The following is a 23302-nucleotide window of genomic DNA, read 5'->3' on the forward strand; positions in this document are numbered from 1 at the left end:
AAGGATTTGTGCCCCATCATTGGTGTCATTGCGAGGAACTGTGCCCGATCATTGGGAGGAATTGTGCCCCATCGTTAGTGTCATTGGGAGGAATTGTGTCCCATTGTTGGTGTCATTGAGAGGAATAGTTTCCCAACACTGGTGTCAGTGGAAGGAATAGTGCCCTATTGTTGGTATCAGTGGGAGGAATATTGCCCCAACATTGGTGTCAGTGGAAGGAAGAGTGCCCTATTGTTGGTATCAGTGGGAGGAATAGTGCCCCAACGTTGGTGTCAGTGGAAGGAATGATTTCCCAACATTGGTGTTAGTTAAAGAAAAATATTGGTATCAGTGGGAGGATTGGTGCTCCACCATTAGTGTCAGGAATAGTGCCTTATCAATAGTATCAGTGGGAGGAAAAGTGCCCCATCTTTAGTGCTATTGGAAGTAATAGTCTTCTATAGTTTATACCAGTGGGAAGAATTATACCCCAATGTTGGTGTTAGTGGAAGGAATGGTGCCTCATATTTAGTGTGAGTGGGAGGAATATGGTCTCATATCAGTTGGAGGAATAGTGCCCCAAGGGCCAGATAAAAGTAAACAAAGGTGGCAGTTTTGAACAACTTCCCTAAACTAATAGGCTACAGTGGTGCCATCTTTCTATCCCCAGACTATAACTGTATAGTGCAGGAGCAGCAGCAAACTGATGATGTCATCTATCTGCTCACTCTGCTCTCTCCACCTGTCAGCTTGTTCCTTGTTAGCATATTTGCATGCAACACACTTGACTCCCATTCCTTACCCCACCGCCCACTCAGCCTGGATGCTGCCATATAGGGCAGGGGTCTCCAAACTTTCCAAACAAGGGACCAGTATACTGTACTTCAGACTGCAGGAGCGCTGGACTGAGGCCAGTGGGAGTAGAAATTGTCTTGGTGTAAGTGGGACTAAACAATGCTCTATCATTGGTGTCAGTGCTGGAATACTGCCACATCGTTGGTGTCATTAGGAGGAATTTTGCCCCTTCATTGCTGTCAGTGAAAGAACATATACCCAGTTGTTGGTGTCAGTGGGAGGAATTGTGCCCCACCATTGGAGTCATTGAGAGGAATTGTGCCCCATCCTTGGTGTCATTGAGAGGAATTGTGTCCCATCATTGGTGTCAATGGGAGGAATTATGCCCCATCATAGGTGTCATTGAGAGGAATTTTGCCCCTTCGTTGGTGTCATTGAAAGGAATTGTGCCCCATCGTTGGTGTCATTGAAAGGAATTGTGCCCCATCGTTGGTGTAATTGAGGTGAATTGTGCCCCATTGTTGGAGTCATTAGGAGAAATTGTGCCCCATCGTTGGTGTCATTGAGAGGAAAAGTGCCCCATTGCTGGTGCCGTTGGGAAGAATTGTTCCCCATTGTTGATATCATTGGGATGAATTGTGCCCCATTGTTGGACTCATTGAGAGGAATTGTGCCCATCGTTGGTGTCATTGAGAGGAATTGTGCCCGATTGTTCAGAGGAATTGTGCACCATCATTGGTGTCATTGGGAGGAAGTGTGCCACATCGTTGGGTGTCATTGAGAGAAATTGTGCCCCATTGTTGGTGTCACTGAGAGGTATTGTGCCCCATCGTTGATGTCATTGAGAGGATTTGTGCCCCATCACTGGTGTCATTGCGAGGAACTGTGGACGATCATTAGGAGGAATTGTGCCCCATCGTTGGTGTCATTGAGAGGAATTGTGCCCCATTCTTGGTGTCATTGAGAGGAATTGTGCCCCATCGTTGGGAGGAATTGTGCCGCATCGTTGGTGTCATTGAAAGGCATTGTACCACATTGTTGATGTTTGTGGGAGGAATTGTGCTCTGTTGTTGGTGTCATGGGCAGAGACAAGTCCAATTCCAACTGTTGGTGTCAGTGGATGGAATAATGCCACAAGGGCTGCATAAAAGCAAGGGAAGGACTGCATCCAGCCCCTTGGCCGCAGTTTGGAGACCACTGGTATAGGGTATTAAAAAAAAGGCTGACATCAAACCATGTTTAGTTTCTTAAACTAGTTGCATTGAAAAAATACATTGAAATGATTTATCAATGAATAAACAACTGCATTATTGTATGTATTTTGCATCTGCATGGAGTTCATCTTTAAATTAGTACTGCACGGCCTGCAGTCTCAATATAAACTAAATTGTCAATACTTCTCTGCCTTTTGTAGAATATACACTGATAGTCCCTGAAGGCCCAAGGACCTTTCAGTCATTCAGAAGTTACCTTTAACAATATATCAGCATGTTTCCAATGTGGCAGTGGTTCTGTTGCTTGTTAATGAAACCATTAAGCCAGAATCAAAGTACGGCACAAAAAGTCAAACATCAGTGTCCTATTTTGCCTCTGGCTACTTTTAGTGAAGAAGATAAAAACCTACCAGCTGTCAAACAGCCGACAATAGAAAAGGCTGATAGAACTGAGTTCCAAAATATGGTTAGATATTTGTGGGTATATTTAAGACTTCTTAGCATTTTTTCTTTTGACATAATGGACATGATTTTATCTTTAACGTCAGAAATGGGGAAAGATAGTCTTTTCAACATCACAGTCAAGCTGAGGCTTGCTACAATGCAATCATATTGAGGCAACCTCTACCTATGCAGCACAAAGGTTGTGTGCATCGTGCAATCCAAGAACTGTAGTAAAAAGTGGAAATTCGCTTGTGCTTTTTTCCGTTGACGCTAAACATGACTCTTTATCTGAATCCTCTTGGAGAGGAAACATGGTTTATTACAGCTATGCCTTCATTTCCGTTGCTACCCAGCTCAGCTGCTGTTTGGTTTGGTAGATTGAAAAGTAAATGCATTGCTATTGAAAGGAACTTTGACTCGCGCCTAGCTGCCACCCTGTGTTTTGTATTATTACATACAGCCCCTTTCCCTTTTCAAATACTCCTATGCATAGAAAGAAAGAAATTGCTTTGAAACATTTTGGAAGGTTTGTGTTCATGGCTCGAAAAGTCCAAAAATGAGCCTATCCATTTATCTGTGTTATTTTCTTACTTCTTTACCTCACTCCAATGTTCCACTTCAAAGGTATTATTTATTTAGCTGAGTTTCTGGTTCTTGCAAAATGATTATCAAGCTTTCAAATAATTTCCATACATTTTTCCTTTTATAATTGTTCTTTTAACCCCTTTTATGTCTTTTTCCTATAGCTACTTTCCCTTTACAAACCAGTGGCATACAGTAATATAACATGTAATGCTTATTGTTCTGATTCTGTAAAATAATATGCAATGGGCACTATTAAACCAAAATACTTAAAAAAATGAACTATTAAAAGTAGATCCCCACTACCAGCTCGCCGAAATATATAGGATCCAAGTTCCAAAAGACTTGGTTTTATTGGATAAGGCAACTGTAATGGAACCAACCCCCGACTGTGTTTGGATACTTCCGTTTCCTGTCACCGACAACAGACACCACAGCAGACCATACAAGACTAGATGACACCAGTCTTGAAGTAAACCAGGAGGTAGACTACTTTATTTGAACACAGATACAAGATATATACACTCGGGGCAATCCCCCCTCCCTGCATAATGACACAGGGCGGGGGGATCTACATTTAGTAACAAGAGACACACAGGTATTCAAACTTCACACCAGCAGACAGTCCCATCAGGAGGGAGGGCTGCTGGAGACCCCCCCCCACTAAGCTATTACACATAAACACATACATCCCATAATAGTTTGCTCCCAAACCAGACACACAATAGAACAATGGGATGCAACCACATAATACCAAACAATCCACAACCCCCACCCCACCTATCTCCTAGACATGTCTACACAATGTTAGGACAGATCACCCTGTACCCCTAACAGGCACAGTGTGACTTACATATAATAGGGATATGGAGAGCTGAGACAGGGGTCTCCTAACCTCTCTAAAGTGAGCTGGGTTCCATGGGCTCCCCACCCAAAGTGACTCCTGTCACAGGCACCTTTTCACAGAAGAATTTAGGCAATTCCTCAAGGACTGAATTTGGTCTCTTGCAGATGCACATGTGCCCGTACACTCACACCTCTCATCCCGACTACATTTTCTCATGTCTTCAGTCCTACTCAACTTCAACTCTATTGTCTGTCCCCTCTCTGCTAATATTTTGTAGTGGTTGATGGTGGCCATCCTCCTGTCTGGCGTGTTCTCTTCCTCTTCCTCATACCCTCTCTTCACCTCTTCTTCCGGCTCACCTAATTATAATCCAGTAAACACCCCCTCTCAAGCCCTATTCCTGGGCTTAATAACCTCTCCTTAGTCCTGTCCTGTTTTTCATTTAGTACAACCCTTGTACTACAATTATCAGTGATAAGTAAATTGAACACAATTTTGAGTTGCTGATGTCAGCAACTTGTCTCACCTACATTTACTCCAGACATTGTCCAGAGGTTACTAATTTTTTACATTCTTCCTTTACAGTGTTTCTTTGGAGTGTAACCTTTATGTACCTAGTATTTTTCTTTACTTGGTCGCTGTACTTATGAGACATGGTGCCCTGATACTGCCTGTATTGGAAAAGTCAGCTAACTGAAAATCATAAATATTATATAAAGTACATCCCTCTCAAACCCAGACTATATTATTTTACAGCGAAAGTACTAGAAGAGATATAGCTCAGGGATTTTCAGTGGCTGTAAACAGGTAGATGGTGTTGAAAAGCAGTTGGGCACAATGTAGTTCCTTTCTGTCTCAAGTCCTTTCCCTCTTGTATTGAACTGTATTGTTCCTGTATTGTCTCCCCTTATATTGTAAAGTGCTGAGCAAACTGTTGGCGCTATATAAATCCTGTATAAAATAATAATAAGTGTTGCACCAACCCGCCACCTATCATTAGCCAGTGGGACAGGTTACAGGCAGTAATAAGAGGTAGTAGACGGCTGGCATCCTAACAGTGGCCCTGGCATGTGCAGTGAAGCTATTTGCAGTTGACACTACATGATTGCGCATACAACAGCTGCCATGGCTGTAAAAAAATATAACTAATAATCCTCTTTTTGAACTGTGAAAGATTCTAATCCTCTTACTATTCTATTACTTGTGTAGAAAAGATGGTTGGGTGGGCAAGAAAAATAATAGTGGTAAGCACAGCCAGTGAATTTGAGCCAAAGAAGGTGTTGTGGCATCAGTTTGAGCTAAAGAGGGTTCTGTGCAGTAAATTTGACCTAAAGAGGGTGCAGCCAGTGTTGTATTTAGGTTTTGTGCTGCCCTAGGCAACACAAACATTGTCTGCTCTCATGGACACTGACCAACACAACCCCCCCTTCCCCCTCCTGCGGAGAGAGCCCGACATTGACCAACAACACCCCTGCCCCCCACCCGGAAGAGCCTTCCACTACCCCCCCCCAGTGATAGAGAGACACTCATCTTCACAGCTCTGTACATCCCTGGGAACAAGAGTAAGGCTCTACATACACCATCAAGCAGTCTCTCCCGGATCCCACAGTGCACATGTCCGTCCCTTCTTTCATCCCTTCTTCTGGAGGGAGATGCTGCCCCCTTGAAAAATGCCGCCCCAGGAAAGTGTCTTGTTTGCCTTGTGGTAAATATGCCCCTGGATCCAGCAAGGCAGTGAATTTGATCTAATGGAGGTGTTTAACAGTAAGTTTGATCTTAAGAGGGTAATGTGCAGTGAATGTGATTTAACAAAGGTGCTACACAATTAACGTGTTAAAAAGGTACTTCTTGATGCCTTTGAGCCAAAGAAATTACAGCTGGCCAGTAAATTTGCATAAGCGAAAGTCTGTATTTAAACATTTTCAATTACTGTTGATACTGTTGAGTGTGGCCATGGAAGAATATGTGACCACCTTTATGGCCCATCCTTGAACCTAAGTGCGACATGCCTGATATGGAGGACTCTATAATAAGGACCAGAAAATACAATATACAGATACAAGATAAAAAAAACCACAAGCATAATAAGATCACTGATTTGCTTCTTCATCCTGAATTCTAGTTACTCTCAGTGGACATAATACTATTTGAAAGAGAGGCTATTAGGGTGCCTAGTAATTGTATATCTACAGTACGTGTAGGAGTAAAATGCATGTATTATTGCTCATTCTCAAGGGATACTATATCACCTTAGTGTACCAGAAGCCTGGTTTATGTGACTGCTTCTTAGTTTTGTTTCTGTGTTTTCAGATGTAAGGGAACTGGTAGCAATTTATGTAGAACAATTTTTATATCAGCTGTTAGGGGCTGTACAGTGTCTTCAGCCTTCATGTCATAACAAAGAGATGACTTCCCTGATTCCCTGTACCTGAGTAAGACTTTGCAGGAAAGCACTGCACGGTACAGCAGCCCATTAGGCCTTGTTCAAATCATGGTGCACAGATGCCAGTTTTTCTGCATGCATTCTGCAAGGGCACAACAAAATCAATTGTTCTCTATTTGCCCTGTTCAAACTACAACACTAGTATCACCTGCAACATATATAAAACTCATTGAAGCGCACATGAAAACTGATGTAAACTGATGTCTCTGCAAGTGAATTCTGCGTGTCAGTTTCCATCAGCTTTCTGCACATATGGTGTGAATGAGGCCTTAATGTGGGTTCAGGACCGTTTCCCTTATCGCAGCAGTCTTTATAGGACTTAGAAGGAAAACTAGGTGCGCTTACAGTGTCCATGTCTTGACTCGTGTGTTTGGAGTTGTTGTGGCCTGGTTCCTGATTGGTTGTTGAGGCTCCAAAGAAGCCCCTGCACCATTAAGGTATTCAGAGTGGTTTGCCAGAGGGTCTAGAGCAGCCTTTCTCAACCTTTTCAACACAGAGGAACCCTTGAAATAACTGTCTGGTCTCAGGGAACCCCTGCTAAAAATTACTCTATCTACAACTCATGGTACATCAGTGTGATGGTCAGTGGGAAGAATGGTCTTTACACTTGTGTCATTGGGAAGAATTATCCTCTTACAGATAGCTAAAAAGATCACTGCTGTCAGTGGAAACTTATCTGAGAAGCAAAAAATGCTCATTGCTCAAGGAACCCTTAGCAACCTCTGGAGGAACCCTAAGGTTCCATAGAAGCCTGATTGAGAAACCCTGGTCTAGAGTGTGCCTAATGTAGAGCTCAAGCCAGCAGTGGTTGCTTCTCCAACACTCTCTTTAGATGTCTTCCTTGGGATCGGTGTGGCACTGCAACCATCTTTACTACTGCACTCCACATTGCCTGCTTCTATTTTTAATTTTGTCATGGTCATAGTAGGATATAGTGTAGAACAGGTGACAGAGGCATGGGCCAGAGAGGTGAAGGAGTACCTAAACCTAATGCTGACCATCCTTCCCTTTAAAGCAAATAAAAAATAATGGATCTTCTAGCACAATCAACAGTTACTAAAATAATGACTATGACAGTGAGACACTGAAAAACAAAAAATGCGGTGGTAATGTTGTGTAGAAGGGGCAGCTCACCCATTCTTTAGCCCATTCCTGCCTGGACCCAGGAGTAGTGACCTTGACTTAGCAGCATATTATGGGCACTGGGCCCATGAAAGGAAATAGCATACTCTCTCGACAGTCCTTTACACATCCCCTTCAGGCTATATACCATGGGACCCTCTTTTACTTCTTGGATACAAGTTTTGTTGCCTGGAGACATCCCCATATAGGGGTTGGATGAAAGGATTAGTGTAAACTAATACCTTTGTTGGTTAAAAAAGCCATTTTATTTTACATATTATTTAGAACTATAACGTGAGATCCAGATTAACCAATATAAAGATATCATGCATCTTGACAGTGTTTAATGTGTAGTGCTACCCTGGTAGGGGCCACTGGTTTTAACTGGTTCTCTGACAAACAGTGTAGAGCCCAGGAGCCACCCAAGTAACAGGCCATTCATTCCGGCTTCAATAAACAGTCTAGAGATGGTTTCTTTGTGATTTATTGCTGATAACAAAAGAGGGTTGGGGGTACTCCAAAACAATTAGTACTTAGCAATTAGAGGACAGACTTCTCCCTGAGCAACTGTGAATATTGGAAAGTGTAACAACCCACAGCTGGGAACCATGAAGCAAGTCTCTTTGGCATCTGGTTACCCTGCACCACAGCATAGCTATTGGTACCCAGTGCAAACTCAGAAACACTTCACAGTACAGGGGGCACTCGTCTCTAAGCTCACAGTCCAGGACACTGCTGAGGACAGGGAATGGCCAGTATCTGAGACCCTATGAGAGCAGACTTGGTCCATGCTACCTCTGGCTGGCACTTGTATCCCAAAAGCACACAGTCACCAGGAATCCATTCAGGGTCATTACTCACAAGTCCCCAGGACAGCTGCCACCTTCCAGCTTCCTCTGGACATATACAGTTGGACAGTCCTTATCTAGACCAGTTCTGTTTGGTGAAGTCCTGTAGTCTGTTCCACATCACTTCCAGGTCCCTTCTCTACCACCGCGGAAACCTCACTGAACAGCAACACAGTCCACAGGCTGCCTCAGGGGCAATAGCCCCCTGATACTTGAAACTCTCTCCTCTGGGGAAAATACAATCTCTCCAAAGTTCCAGTTTATCTATCAGCTTCCCAGCCACCCTCTGGGCACAACTTCCCAGGTATGGGCTAGGCACTGATCAATATTCAGGCTGGTTATTTTGATTCTCCCTGCATAAGCTCTAGAAACTTCTTCTAGTGGCAGGGCAAAGCAATTAAACTCCCATCCTGTGAAACCCTGAACAGACCAGACCAACAATCACTGCTCCCTCAATTGCAGAAAGAGCCCAAAACTCAATTTATCCAGCATTCTACACTAGAAGGGTGCACCAAAAGGTTAAACAATCACCTTCAATCCCGTCAACTGATATAAATGGGCACATTAGTGGTAAAAACCTAAAGGGAAACTCTGTAGCCATAATGAAAAAGTCACAGTAACGCTCAATATGGCTTGGGAGACATAAAGTGGTTGTACAGATTCAAGTTTTTTTACCTTCATGCATTCTATGTGTAGCGATATCCTCCTGAGAGCTGCTGGTTTTGGGTCCCCCTATTTTTCTGCACAGCCAGGCAATACGCATTTTCACACTTGCATCCAAAGTCATTAATCAGTCCATGAGCTTGTTCTTGTTGTTTTGTTGAGGGTTAACAACTTGGATGGGTTCTAGGGTATATGGGATGCCCAATGGAACTGGAACAACTTGGATGACAAACTTCTTATGTACAAAAAGCAGAAAAATTCGATCAGCACACATTGTTTTCTAGGAGCACTTAGTCCCCTTTAAATGAACCTTCTTCAGACCCCAAATGAAAATCTCACATCCACCTGGCTGTCGTGAAGAGTATCCCAGGACAAGGGATTCCAAGATATATAAGTATACTGTCCCAAGAAGAACTAGTTGGGTATTGCACCTGATTGCCCTCTTCCTTGTAGGCCCAGGGGGTGTAGAAGAACTCACACTGTCCTATTTCTGTAGCTTTAAAGGGTGAAGCTGCTTTCAGGCCTTACGCTGGGCTTGTTTTTTTCTCTTGCCAGCAGGCTGTGCTTCCCCAACAGAACAGGGGAGGTCCCTCTTTCCAGCTCCCAGCCTGTACGTAAATCCCCCTCTGGGGCACCCTCCCAACCTCCATGCCAGCAACATTTCCTCACTCCATCTCCCACCCAACTCCCCTGCTGAACAGATTCTCTCATATTTAAGGGCTGACTTAGCCACCATGTCAGGTCTCCTGCCTGGAGATTGGCTGATTCCCCTAAGTATGCAGATCAGCTCCTACTCACCCCCGCCTACTGGCTTCTAGAAACGTCTTCAAGTCTCCAAAACAGGGGAAGGTACCAGAAGACTGACCTGTAGAGCCCTCCAGCCCAAACCTAAGGCAACCTTGCTGACTCACACCCAGGCTAGCCAATATCTATACACAAAAATCTATCTACACTGGGGGGCATTACAAAAACCTTCTGTATGCAGCTCCTTCCCCCCAGCCCCCACCTAATACTTACCTGTGCCCCATCGCTATCCAGGGAAGTGCACGAGAGAATTGGCTCTCCATGGATTCTCTCTCCTTGCCTTAGACAGCAGTGGGAGTCATTGGCTCCTGCTGTTTTTAATCACAGCCAGTGAGCCAATGGAAGAGAGGGCAGGGTGGGGTGGGGCCGAGCCACGGCTCTGTGTGTGAATGGACTTGCAGAGCAGCAGCTCACGAGTGAGCCTGCTTGGGTGCCACATAGCAAGCTGCATGCTTTGGGGGCACTTTTCAGGAGGGTGGGGCCAAGAATACTAGCGGTGGACCTGAAAAGAGGAGGATCGGGGCTGCTCTGTGAAAACCATTAGGCTTGGTTCGCATGTATGCATTTTGCATTTGATGCTTTCTCCGGTGCTTTTTGCAGTTTGTTTTGCATTTTTCTACATGTGTTTTTGATGCATTTTTATGTGTTTTACCACATTTTAGTTTTTTTTTTTTTTTTTGTTAAAGCAGAATTTTTGTTGTTGCTGGTTAGAATAAAAATGCAAAATGCGGAAAATTCAGCAAAAATGCACTACCATGCATTTCAGCAGCGTCCCCATTAAACTCTATTGTACCAAAAGCGCTTTTTTTTGCTTTTAAAAAAGTCCCTGACCCTTTCCAAAAATGCAGCAGCTCAAAAAAGCATAGATGTGCAGCACAGTGGCTATTTAGCACTTCTGCCTGCCAGTACTAGGGTCATTGGTTCGAATCCCAACCATGGCACCACCTGCCTGGAGTTTGTATGTTCTCTCTGTGCCTGCGTGGGTTTCATCTGGTACTCCAGTTTCCTCCCACACTCCAAAGACATGCTGGTAGGTTAATTGGCTCCTGTCTAAATTGGCCCTAGTATGTGTATGTATGAATGTGAGTTAGGGACCTTAGATTGTACGCCCCTTGAGGGTTAGGGACTGATGTGAATGTACAAGATATATACAGTGAGGAACAGAAGTATTTGAACACCCTGCGATTTTGCAAGTTCTCCCACTTAGAAATCATGGAGGGGTCTGAAATTCACATTGTAGGTGCATTCCCACTTTGAGAGACAGAATAAAAAAAAAAAAAATCAAGAAATCACATTGTATGATTTGTAAAGAATTTATTTGTCTTGCACTGCTGAACATAAGTATTTGAACACCTGAGAAAATCAGTGTTAATATTTGGTACAGAAGCCTTTGTTTGCAATTACAGAGATCAAACGTTTCCTGTAGTTCTTGACCAGGTTTGCACACACTGCAACAGGGATTTTGGCTCACTCCTCCACACAGATCTCCTCTAGATCTGTCAGGTTTCGGGGCTGTCGCTGAGCAACACGGAGTTTCAGCTCCCTCTAAAGATGTTCTATTGGATTTAGGTCTGGAGACTGGCTAGGCCACTCCAGAACCTTAATATGCTTTTTACGGAGCCACTCCTTGGTTATCCTGGCTGTGTGCTTCGGGTCGTTGTCATGTTGGAAGACCCAGCCACAACCCATCTTCAATGCTCTGACTGAGGGAAGGAGATTGTTGCTCAAAATCTCACAATAAATGGCCCCATTCATCCTATCCTTAACACAGTGCAGTCGTCCTGTCCCCTTCGCAGAAAAGCACCCCCAAAGCATGATGTTACCACCCCCATGCTTCACAGTAGGGATGGTGTTCTTGTGATGCAACTCATCCTTCTTTTTCCTCCAAACACGACGAGTGAAGTTTAGACCAAAAAGTTCTACTTTGGTCTCATCTGACCACATGACTTTCTCTCATGCCTCCTCTGGATCATCCACATGGTCATTGGCAAACTTCAGACGGGCCTGGACATGTGATGACTTGAGCAGGGGAACCTTCCGTGCAATGCATGATTTAAAACCATGACGGTGTAGTGTTCTACCGACAGTGATCTTTGAAACTGTGGTCCCAGCTCTCTTCATGTCATTGACCAGCTCCTCCCTTGTAGTTCTGGGCTGATTCCTCACCTTTCTTATCATCAATGATACCCCACGAGGTGAGATCTTGCATGGAGTCCCAGTCCGAGGGAGACTGACAGTCGTCTTTAGCCTCTTCCATTTCCTAACAATTGCTCCAACAGTTGATCTATTTTCACCAAGCCGCTTGGCAATTGCCCTGTAGCCCTTTCCAGCCTTGTGGAGGTCCACAATTTTGTCTCTGGTGTCTTTTGACAGCTCTTTGGTCTTGCCCATGGTAGTAGTTGGCGTCTGACTGACTGTGGGGTGGACAGGTGTCTTTAAAGAGCTCAGACAGGTGCTACTAAGTTAGATTGAGTGGAGTAGAGGTGGACTTTTTAAAGGCACAGTAATAGGTCTTTGAGAGCCAGAATTCTTGCTGTTTCTTAGGTGTTCAAATACTTATGTTCAGCAGTGCAAGACAAATAAATTCTTTAAAAATCATACAATGTGATTTCCTGAATTTTTTTTTAAATTCTGTCTCTCAGAGTGGGAATGCACCTAAAATGTGAATTTCAGACCCCTCCATGATTTCTAAGTGGGAGAACTTGCAAAATCACAGGGTGTTCAAATACTTCTGTTCCTCACTATGTAAAGCGCTGTGTAAATTAACAGCACTATATAAGTTAGGGACCTTAGATTGTACGCCCCTTGAGGGACTGATGTGAATGTACAATATACAGTATATGTAAAGCGCTGCATAAATTGACAGCACTATATACGTTAGGGACCTTAGATTGTACGCCCCTTGAGGGTTAGGGACTGATGTGAATGTACAATACATATGTAAAGCGCTGCGTAAATTGACAGCGCTATATACGTTAGGGACCTTAGATTGTACATCCCTTGAGGGTTAGGGACTGATGTGAATGTACAATATATATGTAAAGTGCTGCGTAAATTGACAGAGCTATATAAGTAGCTGAAATAAATAAATAGATGTGAACATGTCCCATACAAAGTTATGTGAAATGGACTGTAGTGCATTTCTGCAAAAAGCACTAAAAACATTGGTGTGAACAGAGCAGGTAAGGATAACATGATTATTATTTTTTAAAATGCCTCGGTCCCAGCAGGGTTGTTTTCTTTTCTTTTTGGTACAGTTGGAGGTGGGGTGAGTAGGGCAGGGGAAGGGGCAATAAAGAGGAGGGAACCAAAAATTGTGTATTTATATTAGTCAAGATCACACCAAAAAGAGGCACAGAACGATTTGGTTCCAAAAGAGTGACAGTCGCTTTACACGGAAAGCCCGTGGGTGGTAAAAGCAGGTGGATGAGCCTTGGTTTTACACCCCAACCTGATGGACATGCTGCTGCTTTTTGGGCTGTACACATGCCGGTTTGATATGTTGCAAAGATTAAACCGTATATCCAGGGGTGGATTGACCATTTGGAAACTCGGGCACTGCCCGAGGGCTCGGGGTCAGTAGGGGGCCCCATGAGATGCCCCTGGTACCTTTTTCATAGGCTTTTCTGAGTTTGGGCAAGGACACAGGGGCCCCATGATCCCCTATTGCCCAGGGGCCCCATGAGTTGTCAGTCTACCCCTGCGTATATCACATGCTACCAAACGTCAGCCATTTAAGTATACAGGGCAGCACGGCAAGTGTCCTCTGTGTGGTTGTAGCGCAGTAGTTCAGCCTTTTTAGGGTTTAAAATGACAGTAAAGAAACACATCCCCTCCCAGGCACCTGTCAACAACCCTCCGAAAATCAATCCGCCGCTGATTGCTTTTCACAGGTGCTGCAAGCCAGGGATATTTGGGAGCTTTGTTTGTTGCAATGGCAGGCTTCATAGTCGACCTTCCCTTTTTTCCTCGGGTGTTGGACACTGCAAATGTCGGGGCGGTAGTGCTAGAAAACAGACAGCAGAGGGCGACCTACTTGGCAGAATGTGCTGAACAGGCGTCGGCTGTCTATCCCCGCACAGGGAATAGAGCCAGAGAGGGGCAGCCTGAGGACGCAGTGCAGAGCTCTCCTGTAATACAAGGTGTGTTCTTACACTTGATGGGAGGCAGCGCGCTTCTGAAGAGTTCGGGGTATACAGGTGGCATTAAATAGCAGTGCTGGCAGGCCTGGCATGTATGGTGCTTCTACAGACCCGGAAGGAGCCTGTCTGCTAATAGCAGAGCATGTTATCCTGGCTAAAGGGTCCTTCATCCTGCACTGGGCTGACTACAGGCGGATTGCTCTCTACACCCACTTCCTGGTCACATTTATAGAAGGCTGTGTGGTATTGTCCAATGTCATTTGGTCACATATTGTTTACATTGTGAATAGATAAAGTATTGTATTTCTCTTGTATTAAAGGAAATCCCCCTGCTGTACATTAGGTACACCCCATACTTAGTACCATCCCTGCACCTTGTCATTACTCTGTTCACTGCCCTCCCACCTAAAAAAAAATCTGCAAATGTGTCCCTTCCATACCAGAAACTTTCATCGGGATACCCACAGACAAAGGAATCAGGGAGTGTTGGAAGGGTGCATACTATGTAGTGGGATGGGGGGTACTCACCCCTGACCCCAAATGGTGGGTATGACCAAATTGTGCAGGGGGAAGGTCTAAGGCCCCTTTGAGCATGATCCGCCTGCACAGCGGGAGATCTCTCTGCTGATGCCCGCTGAGCAGGCGGATGACAGGTCTCTGCTGCCGCAGAGCAGACACTGCACGCTGATTTCAATGGGACGGTTGGATGGAAATGGACTGCCTGTTTCCGCCCAATTGTCATCCGATCTGATTCGCTGGACAGATGGGGATCAGATCCCCATCCGTCTGTTTTTGGTGCATCGGATGCCAGCAGGTGTTAGCGGACTATCACCTGCCAATCCATAGAAGTCTATGGATGGACCGATCGGGTCCGCCTGAAAAATGGACAGGCAGACCCCATCGGTTCACTCGTGTTAAAGGGGCCTGGGTAAAGGAGAAGAAGGGTCACATCTCTTTTAGCCATACTTCTGTGGACCATAGGAGTGCCCTTAATTCTGCACTCCTGTGACCCAGGTCAATGAGGCATTCCAGAGTCTGGAGGGATCCTGACTTTAATGTCAGGATCCACCCAAATGCCTAGACTGGCAGCTGGCTAAGCAGCATCCACTCCCTCCTCAGCCCAGTCCTCCAGTAAGCACTGGAGGGACAGAGCTGAAACCGGCTCTCTGCTCACTGAAGACTGAGAACTAAGGCAATCAGAGGTCTTTGATCACTTCATTCTCAGCTTAGAGGTGGGGGGAGACAGATGCAGCATCAGACCAATCCTGCATCTACCTAGGTGAGTACGATTGTTTATTTTTATTAAATCCCACACTACTTGCGCCGACTCACTCAAAAAGCACACACGTTCCCTGGAACTAATAAAAACTGGTGCAGACAGATTTTGCAAAAGTGCCTCGCAAAAGTCCAAAAAGTGGTATAGCATGCGCCAAATTCACGTACCAGTCTAGAAGTTGTACTTGAATTTGGTGCATTTATAGAATGCACATGAGGCACTTGTGCTAAATCTGTCCACGCCAGTTTCTCTCCGTGTACACCAAAAGAGAGTTGGTCTTAAGGTGATAGTAAAGTATTTTTTTACTTTTTTTTTTAGAAAAAAAGAACAAACATGTTATACTTACCAGTACAGAGCAACCCCAATCCTTCTCGGGTTCCCAACTGGCATTCCTGGCCCCTCCCTCTTGTCAGGTGCCCTCCACTGCAAGCAGCCCGCTATAGGGGCACCCGAGCACACGTGCTCCCAAGCTCTGGCTCTGCATGTCTATTCACATGCAGAGCCATGGCTTGAACCCACCTCCTTCCTCTCCTGATTTGCTCACTGGCTGTGATTGATCCATTGGCTCACGCTGCTTCTTCAGCCAATCAGGAGTCAGAGTCCCTGGAGAACTGAGGCTCTCATGGACATTGCTGGATTTGAAAGGGGGCTCAGGTAAGTGTTGGGGGGGAATTGGGGGCTGATACACACAGAAGGTTTTTTACCTTCCTGCATTGAATGCATGAAGGTAAAAAACCTTGAGCCTTTAGAATCTTTTTAATTCGTTCCGCTTTCATAAGATTGAAAGAGTCGGTATTTTATTTTGAATTTGGTGCATTCATTGCATCGCTGGGTAAAAGTAGCACATTTTGGAACTACCTGAATTTGGTGCTCACTGTCAGAACCAAAAGTATCACAGATTCTCAACGCTTTAACATGAGGGGTTCAAGTGGAAGTAAAGACATAACCTAACTAACTCTGAGCCTACTCTTTGCCACATTCTAAGCCTAATCTATCTAGCAGTGTAAAGAAAATAATCGCTATACTTCCTTTTTCTGCAGCTGGTCCGGTCCCACACTGAGCTGTCAACAGCAGCTTCAGTGTGTAGGAGAGGCAGCCGACAACGAAGGCCCCATAGTGACTCTATGGGTGACGTTATTTCCCAGGCATTTCCCAGCCACTGTCGTCTGTCTCCTGCACAAAGATTGGACCGGAGCGGTTGCAGAACAGGTAAGTATTTATTTTTAATCTTTACAGGGCTAGATTAGGCTTAGAATGTGACTGAGAGTAGGCTTACAGTTAGTTATGTTTCACTTTTTCTTCCACTTTAATGCCAGAATAGTGGTGCACCTGATTTTTTTATTTCCTCCTAATAGGTTGAAATTGCTATGCCACCAGAGAGTGTCCAACAGACATGTACATCGCTCGGCATACTCATGTTTTTAAAAAATTTAAACTATTCTATCACATATGTTTTCGGCTAATCTTAACCCCTTAATGCTGGTGTTTCCTGGCCCTTTAAGGGGTTTCTGATGCCAGGAGGCGGGGGTGGGGTTTATGATCATTTGACCCATGTGATTTGCTGTTACAGTGGTCACATGATCGGAAAGCTCCCGATCGCAAGTAGGGCGATGCCTTTCCAGTAAGTACCAGTAACTGTTCTAGGAGTGCGCAGGGTGCTCACTCTTGGCATAACTTTGTTTACATTTTGGTATGCATATATGCGACCTCTTGATATCAAGGCCCACCCGCCAAGAGGTCGCATATATAGTGGGGAAAATAATTATGTGATCCCCTGCAGATTTTGTACGTTTGCCCGCTTACAAAGAAATGAAGGGTCTATAATTTTTATCATAGGTGTATTTTAAATGATAGAGACAGAATATCAACCAAAAATCCAGAAAAAACACGATACAAATGTTATAAATTGAGTTGCAGTTCAGTGAGCAAAATAAGTATTTGATCCCCAAGCAAAACATGTCTTAATACTTGGTGGAGAAACCCTTGTTGGCAAGCACAGAGGTAAGACATTTCTTGTAGTTGGTTACCAGGTTTGCACATATCTCAGGATTTTAATCCACTCTTCTTTACAGATTTTCTCTAAATCCTTAAGGTTTCTTAGCTGTCGCTTGGCAAATCAAAGTTTTAAAATACCAATGCAGCGCTCTACTATATGCAAAACAATCGAACAAATATAAAGCAAATCAAATAAAAATAAATATAAAATAAAAATAAAAAAGTCTTTGAAGAAATATTCAAGCGTCCACACAAAGTCCGTGGTTATCTGTAGCCACTATGCTGTAAATATGCGGTGCTCCTCAATTCACCTCTTGTGATATACTTAAACCAACATATTGTGTACCTCCACAAATTTTGCCCTCACCTGGTTTATACGACTAAACCGTTAAGTGAGGTCATATAAAGCATGTGTCCCTTTATTTTGGACTGTGATGAAATGAGATTACTTTCCAATGGGGCTGGGTCTCCTTCACTGCTCTAGTTGTCCTCCTTCATCAGATTAGATGCCAAGCATCAAGGCAGGCCAGAGATCTTCCTTCGTGTCCCAGGAGAGCTCTCCAATGGGTCCCAGACCCATTGGATAGTAATCTCATCTCATCACAGTCCAAATGCCAGGTGAGGGCAAAACTGATAGATGTACACAATATGTTGGTTTGAGTATATCACAAGAAGTGGATTGAGGAGCACCGCATATTTACAGTATAGTGGCTACAGATAACCAGGGACTTTGTGTGGACACTTGAATGTTTGTTAAAAGATTTTTTTATTTTGACTTGATTTGCTTCATATTTGTTTGATTGTTTTGCATATAGTGGAGTGCGGCACTGCATTGGTATTTTAAATATATTACTATAAGGGGGGTACCGCCCCTTGATGACGTCGGTGTGACGAAACCGGTTGGGCGTAGCCTACTCGATGTGGACGTTAGAGAGCCTTGCTGTTCTGTGCTGTATGGGAGAGATCCGCGGTGAGCGTTAACTGTATCTCAACCCCCCTTTTTTTGCGATTGAAGCTGGTGTCTGTTGGACACCTTATTGCACCATTATGTTCTCTTTTTTGTCCCTGAGTGTACTGCATGCTCTCATGGAGGTATGAGAAAGAGTGGAGAAGTTCATCATAAGAGCTTGGGCTGCAAAGTTGTTTGTCTGTGATTATTATCTGGAAGTATCTGAAACATCACCATATCTATTTGGACATCGGGTTCATTGCTCCCAGAGCACAAGCGCTGTTGCTGGTTTAGAATCTGACCAGCCATTAGCTCTGGTGAGTTCATTTAATCTCCTTTGGTGTTGGATTTTTCACAAATTAATTCAAGTCACTGAAGATATATATATATATTTTTGGACACTAATTTATGTTTGGACACTATAATTATTTATTTAAAACACTAATGTTTTTTGGATGATGATATACATCTTTGTATAAGTTTGTTATTAGCGCATACCTTTTTATTTAGGATTATTGTTGCCAAAATTTATTTTGGGTGGGATATGCTGCTGACATTTTGGTGTTTTTTATAAGTGGCGGTTTTTTCATTTGGTATTTTAAATATATTGACACAATTGTATGGGTGTGTGTATGGTGTGGGCGATCCATTCATATTTTATATTATATTTGGTATAGCAGCTCGCAAGGTTTTGTTTTTCAACTCAAAGTTTTAGCTCCCTCCATAAATTTTCTATAGGATTAAAGTCTGGAGACTGGCTAAGCCACTCCATGGCCTTAATGTGCTTCTTCTTGAGCCACTCCTTTGTTGCCCTGGCAGTATGTTTTGGGTCATTGTCATGCTGGAACACCCATCTTCAGTGTTCTGGCTGAGGGAAGAAGGTTCTCATCCAAGATTTTACAAGACATGGCCCTGTCCATTGGCCCCTCAATGTGGCAAAGTCGGCCTGTACCTTTAGCAGAAAAACAGCCCCAAAACATAATATTTCCACCTCTGTGCTTGACTGTAGGGATGGTGTTCTTAGGGTCATAGTGAGCATTTTTCTTCCTCCAAACATAGTGAGTTGAGTTAATGGCAAAGAGCTCAATTTTGGTCTCCTCTGACCACAGCACAATCCTTCTCTGAATCATTTAGATGTTCATTGGCAAACTTCAGATGGGCCTGTACATGTGGCTTCTTGAAGAGAGGAACCTTGCAGGAACTGCAGGATTTCAATCCATGGTGACGTATTGTCTTACCAATGGTTTGTTTGGTGACTGTGGTCCCAACTGCCTTTGAGATCATTCACAAGCTCCTCTTGTGTAGTTCTCTTTTTATCTCTCACTTTTCACATGATCATCCTTACCTAATGAGGCAAAAACTTGCATGGAGCTCCAGGCTGAGGGCAATTGATGGTTATTTTGTATTTCTTCCATTTATGAATAATAACACCAACAGTTGTCTCCTTCTCACCAAGCTTCTTGCTGATGGTCCTGTAGCCCATTCCAGCCTTGTGCAGTGCTATAATCTTGTCCCTGACGTTCTTTGACAGCTCTTTGGTCTTACCCATGGTGGTGCCCAAGAAAGAGATTCTGTGGACATGTGTCTTTTATACACATAACGAGTTGTCATTAGGAGCACTTTCTTAAATTGACAGGACTAATCTGTGTACCACGTGAGCACACAGCCAGTCTGTAGGAGCCAGAATTAGTGTTGGTTGGTAGGGGATCAAATACTTATTTTACTCAAAGAACTGTAACTCAATTTATATCATGTGTTTTTTCTGGATTTTTGGTTTATATTTTGTCTCTATCATTTAAAATACACCTGTGATAAAAATTATAGACCCTTCTTCTCTTTGTAAGTGGGCAAACCTAGAAAATCTGCTGGGGATCATATATTGTTTTCCCCACTGTATACATACTGTCGGTGCAAACAAGTTGAAGAACATCATAAAACAGTCAGTAACTACTTAGCAATAATGATGAGCTTGGACATGTTCAGAGTAGAAATCAAGCCCACCAGGAGGAAGTTTTTACCTGTATGGGCCAATCACCTGTGGCTGAGGTATTTCCCACCCCACAGCTGCTTGTATAAATGGGGCTGCAAGGCAGAGATTCCTCAGCCACTCATCATTGGCCCATACATGTGACAGATTCCTGATGAGTTCAGACTAGGATCCAAACACACCTGAGCTTGTCCCTACTTGGCAATCAGGAACTGGTGAGACCATAAAGTCTATGATTAGAAATATTGGTGGTCAGTGTCTGGTTGTAAAAATAACCCACCTTCTTCTCAGCATTAGTGGTCAGTAGGGATGAGCTCAGGCATGTTTGGACCCTAGTCCCAACTCATAAGTGAGCCTGCCAGGAAGTGGTCACTGTACTGATCCAATCATAAGCACCCATGGCATTCCCTACCTTGCAGCCACATGTATACACCCTTGTTGCAGATCTTTGGCCCAGTACCGGTGATAGCTTCCTGACAGGTGGGTTTGGACTAGGATCTGAATACAGAGGAGCTCATCCCTAGTTGGTCAGTGGATGGCTGCAAAAATAACGCCACTCCCAGCATTGGTGGCATCACTTATATCTCCTGTGGTCTAGTAAGGCACTCTTTAAAAATCCACCACTTAGAATACTTTCACACTGATCTGTGGCAAAAAAAGCATATGTGTTTTTTACCACATTTGCGGTGCTTTTTTAAAGGACGTGACTCAAAAACCGCACCAAAATATGCAAAAAGTGTATCTTTTGGATGCGTTTTTGCATTGATTTTAATTGGGAGGTACGTTTTTTGTGCAGGTTTTCTACCGCACCAAAAATGTAGGAAGGAGGACTTGGAAAAACGCATCGGACCTGCAACAGGTGTAAAGAATTCCATAGGAATACATAGTCACATGTTTCACTCTAGAAATAGTGCTTTTGAGCACTGCATGGAGGCTGCATTCCTCTCCCTCTGATACCCAGAAGTATTTTCTGTGTATCAGCCTGCACCTGTGTCCCTCTGCCAGCATTTAATCTGATCCCGGACAGAGGCTGCAAAATAGAGTTCAAGATTCTGTAAAGTAGAGAGCACTTTGGTATCCTGCACACACCGACATTCTGCATATCTCTAGCCAGTATCATGCTGGCACAAAAACTGCCTATCTATGAATATATGTTAAAGCAATCCTGTCCTTTGCTCATGTAAGGCAGAGCACCTGGCTTTCTTTACAGTATTGCTTACCTCCCCAGCAGCACATACTCCCTTTATTCCCAACGCCTTCCTTCAGGAAGGGAAGCTCCCTGTTTATTAATAATAAAGTGTAAAAAACAAAAACTCTGTATGTTTATCTAGTATTCATGCTTGTAGTCCATGACTAGAGATCCGTATTGTTCTCTCTTTAATGAGACAGACACTTGTGTGCATATACCATTGTGCTTTGAACTTTTATCTCATTTTTCCCTCCTCTTTTTCTGTGCATGTGTCAAGTGCAGAGTCCACCTTCCTGCTCAATGCTTCGCCTGTCCTTACACCGTTTGCTGTCCGTGTCACCTCGTGGTGGAGGATCCTGCATAATGCAGAGTGTAAGGGGGGTGCAGACCCCTCCAAAACTTCAAGGCAAAGTGGCTCTGGTAACAGCATCAACAGATGGGTAATTCAGGCCTATGTATTGCTTCTTTATAGCTGATTTCCCTTTGTCATTATTGTTCTTGTGTGTATCTATTGTCATTTGCTCTGTTTGCCACTTAAATCTATGTAGCACAAGAGCTAAGGCACTACACCAAACTGTTTTTCTTCACTGAAATAAAAAGCAAGGGGAACGTTTTCCAATGGGCACTCAGTAACAAAAACACATTTATATTTGAGTATGGAAAGGATACAAATTCTGGCAACTTTTCATTAATGTCAACTGCATCCTTTTCCAGTGGCCTGTGTTCTTCTCTTGTCATTTTCTGTTGTCACAGGGATCAAACAAATCAGGCAAAATCCCCCCATTAGAGTCACATACACCAATGGAAACCAAGCAGAAGTCCTAACCCTTTCTTGCTCTGTTTAAAAACACTTGTACAGCTTGTCACACAGGTACAGGGCAAGCATGTGAACAGGACTCATAGATATGGATGAAATAGTTTCCTGTAGTAAAACAAAATAGAAGTTCACTGCTGGAAAACTCCTACATATCATGAACATACTCTGATTGGATTACCCCACCATTATTTGTAGATTTTCTTTATTCAGTGGAAAATAAAATGCTATGTTCTTCATAGAAAGCTTGAATCAAAGTTTTAATGGAAGATATTTGAATTACACATATACAGTAAGTGTTTATATGCCATGTGCAAGTAAGGGAATGTTTATAATGGTAAAATGCTGTCTTCAGGTTCATAAGGCTTTAGATTCAGAGAGCTATACTTGGTAAGACAGCATGTTGTAAATACCTGCTATTAAGCTTTTGACTGCCAAAGATGTATTGCATATGTCATAGTTGTTCCATCTCTAAAGTGATAAGTGACATATGTTTTATGGCAGGGTAATCAAAGGGTTAAAACAAGCTCAGGGCTGCAATGGATTTTATTTTTATTTTATGGCCTCTACTCTAGCTGGGAAAAATGATGGACAGCTGCAGAGCCACCCAATTACTCCTCACAACTCTAAATATTAATATTCGCCATGGCTGCCTTCCCCCAGCTTTCCACCCCATCTGTATTATTGTTCACTGATCTCCTTGCAGCTGTGGATAAACCCACAAGTGCTCTGATGATTAAACAAAAAGGACAGTAATAAGGTTATGTAATATTTCATGCAGGCTTGTCCAACTTCCACTGTGGAGGCAACGTGCTGGTCCATCCCTCAGCTACTCTGCTGATCCCTAGTTGTGTTGCACTCCCGCATCAGCTGCCATAGTGAAATAGGGCAACGCAATGCTGCCTGGCTGAATTTGCACCAGAACAGAAGAAGATGGTGTTCATGTCATAAGCACATGTGACCCGGCGCCGGTATTCTCACTAGAGACGGATATCTTGGCACCATACTCACATGTGTTCCTTCAGCTGAGAGAAAGTATCCAAAGGTAATCAGACGCAGCAACAGAGCCTTTCACTTTCCTGGATAATGGAAGTCATCCATCATCCATAATTGTTAAACATCTCCCATTCAGAAATAGAAACTGTACATATTGATATTTCCCTGTTTAAACAAAATATACATCATATTAGAAACTGTGCAAAGAATTGG

At 43.6% G+C, this 23302-nt stretch overlaps 2 protein-coding genes across 6 annotated transcripts in view; one reads left to right on the forward strand and one right to left on the reverse strand.

The window, feature by feature from the left end:
- The window catches only part of AP1G2 (adaptor related protein complex 1 subunit gamma 2), a 76199-nt gene extending 62470 nt beyond the window's left edge, over window positions 1-13729 (reverse strand). The window contains exon 1 of one of the 2 annotated variants that reach the window (XM_089678169.1): window positions 13586-13729. In XM_089678169.1, coding sequence (XP_089534295.1) covers window positions 13586-13689 — 104 coding nt within the window. In that variant the 5' untranslated portion in view covers window positions 13690-13729. Of the gene's footprint in view, window positions 1-8949; window positions 9196-13585 lie in introns of those variants that run through there. The other variant, XM_089678171.1, reaches the window with a different exon arrangement.
- Window positions 13730-13779: 50 nt separating this feature from the next.
- Window positions 13780-23302, forward strand: part of LOC149461496 (dehydrogenase/reductase SDR family member 4-like) — a 35232-nt gene continuing 25709 nt past the window's right edge. The window contains exons 1-3 of one of the 4 annotated variants that reach the window (XM_089678174.1): window positions 13789-13883; window positions 16200-16368; window positions 21557-21719. In XM_089678174.1, the coding sequence (XP_089534300.1) occupies window positions 16284-16368; window positions 21557-21719 (248 nt within the window). In that variant the 5' untranslated portion in view covers window positions 13789-13883; window positions 16200-16283. Of the gene's footprint in view, window positions 13884-16199; window positions 16369-21556; window positions 21720-23302 lie in introns of those variants that run through there. The other 3 variants (XM_089678175.1, XM_089678173.1, XM_089678176.1) reach the window with 3 other exon arrangements.

The sequence above is a fragment of the Staurois parvus genome, unplaced genomic scaffold (assembly GCF_062004578.1).
Source record: "Staurois parvus isolate SC_StPar_1 unplaced genomic scaffold, SC_StPar_1.0 ptg000199l, whole genome shotgun sequence".
NCBI classification, from domain to species: Eukaryota; Metazoa; Chordata; class Amphibia; order Anura; family Ranidae; genus Staurois; species Staurois parvus.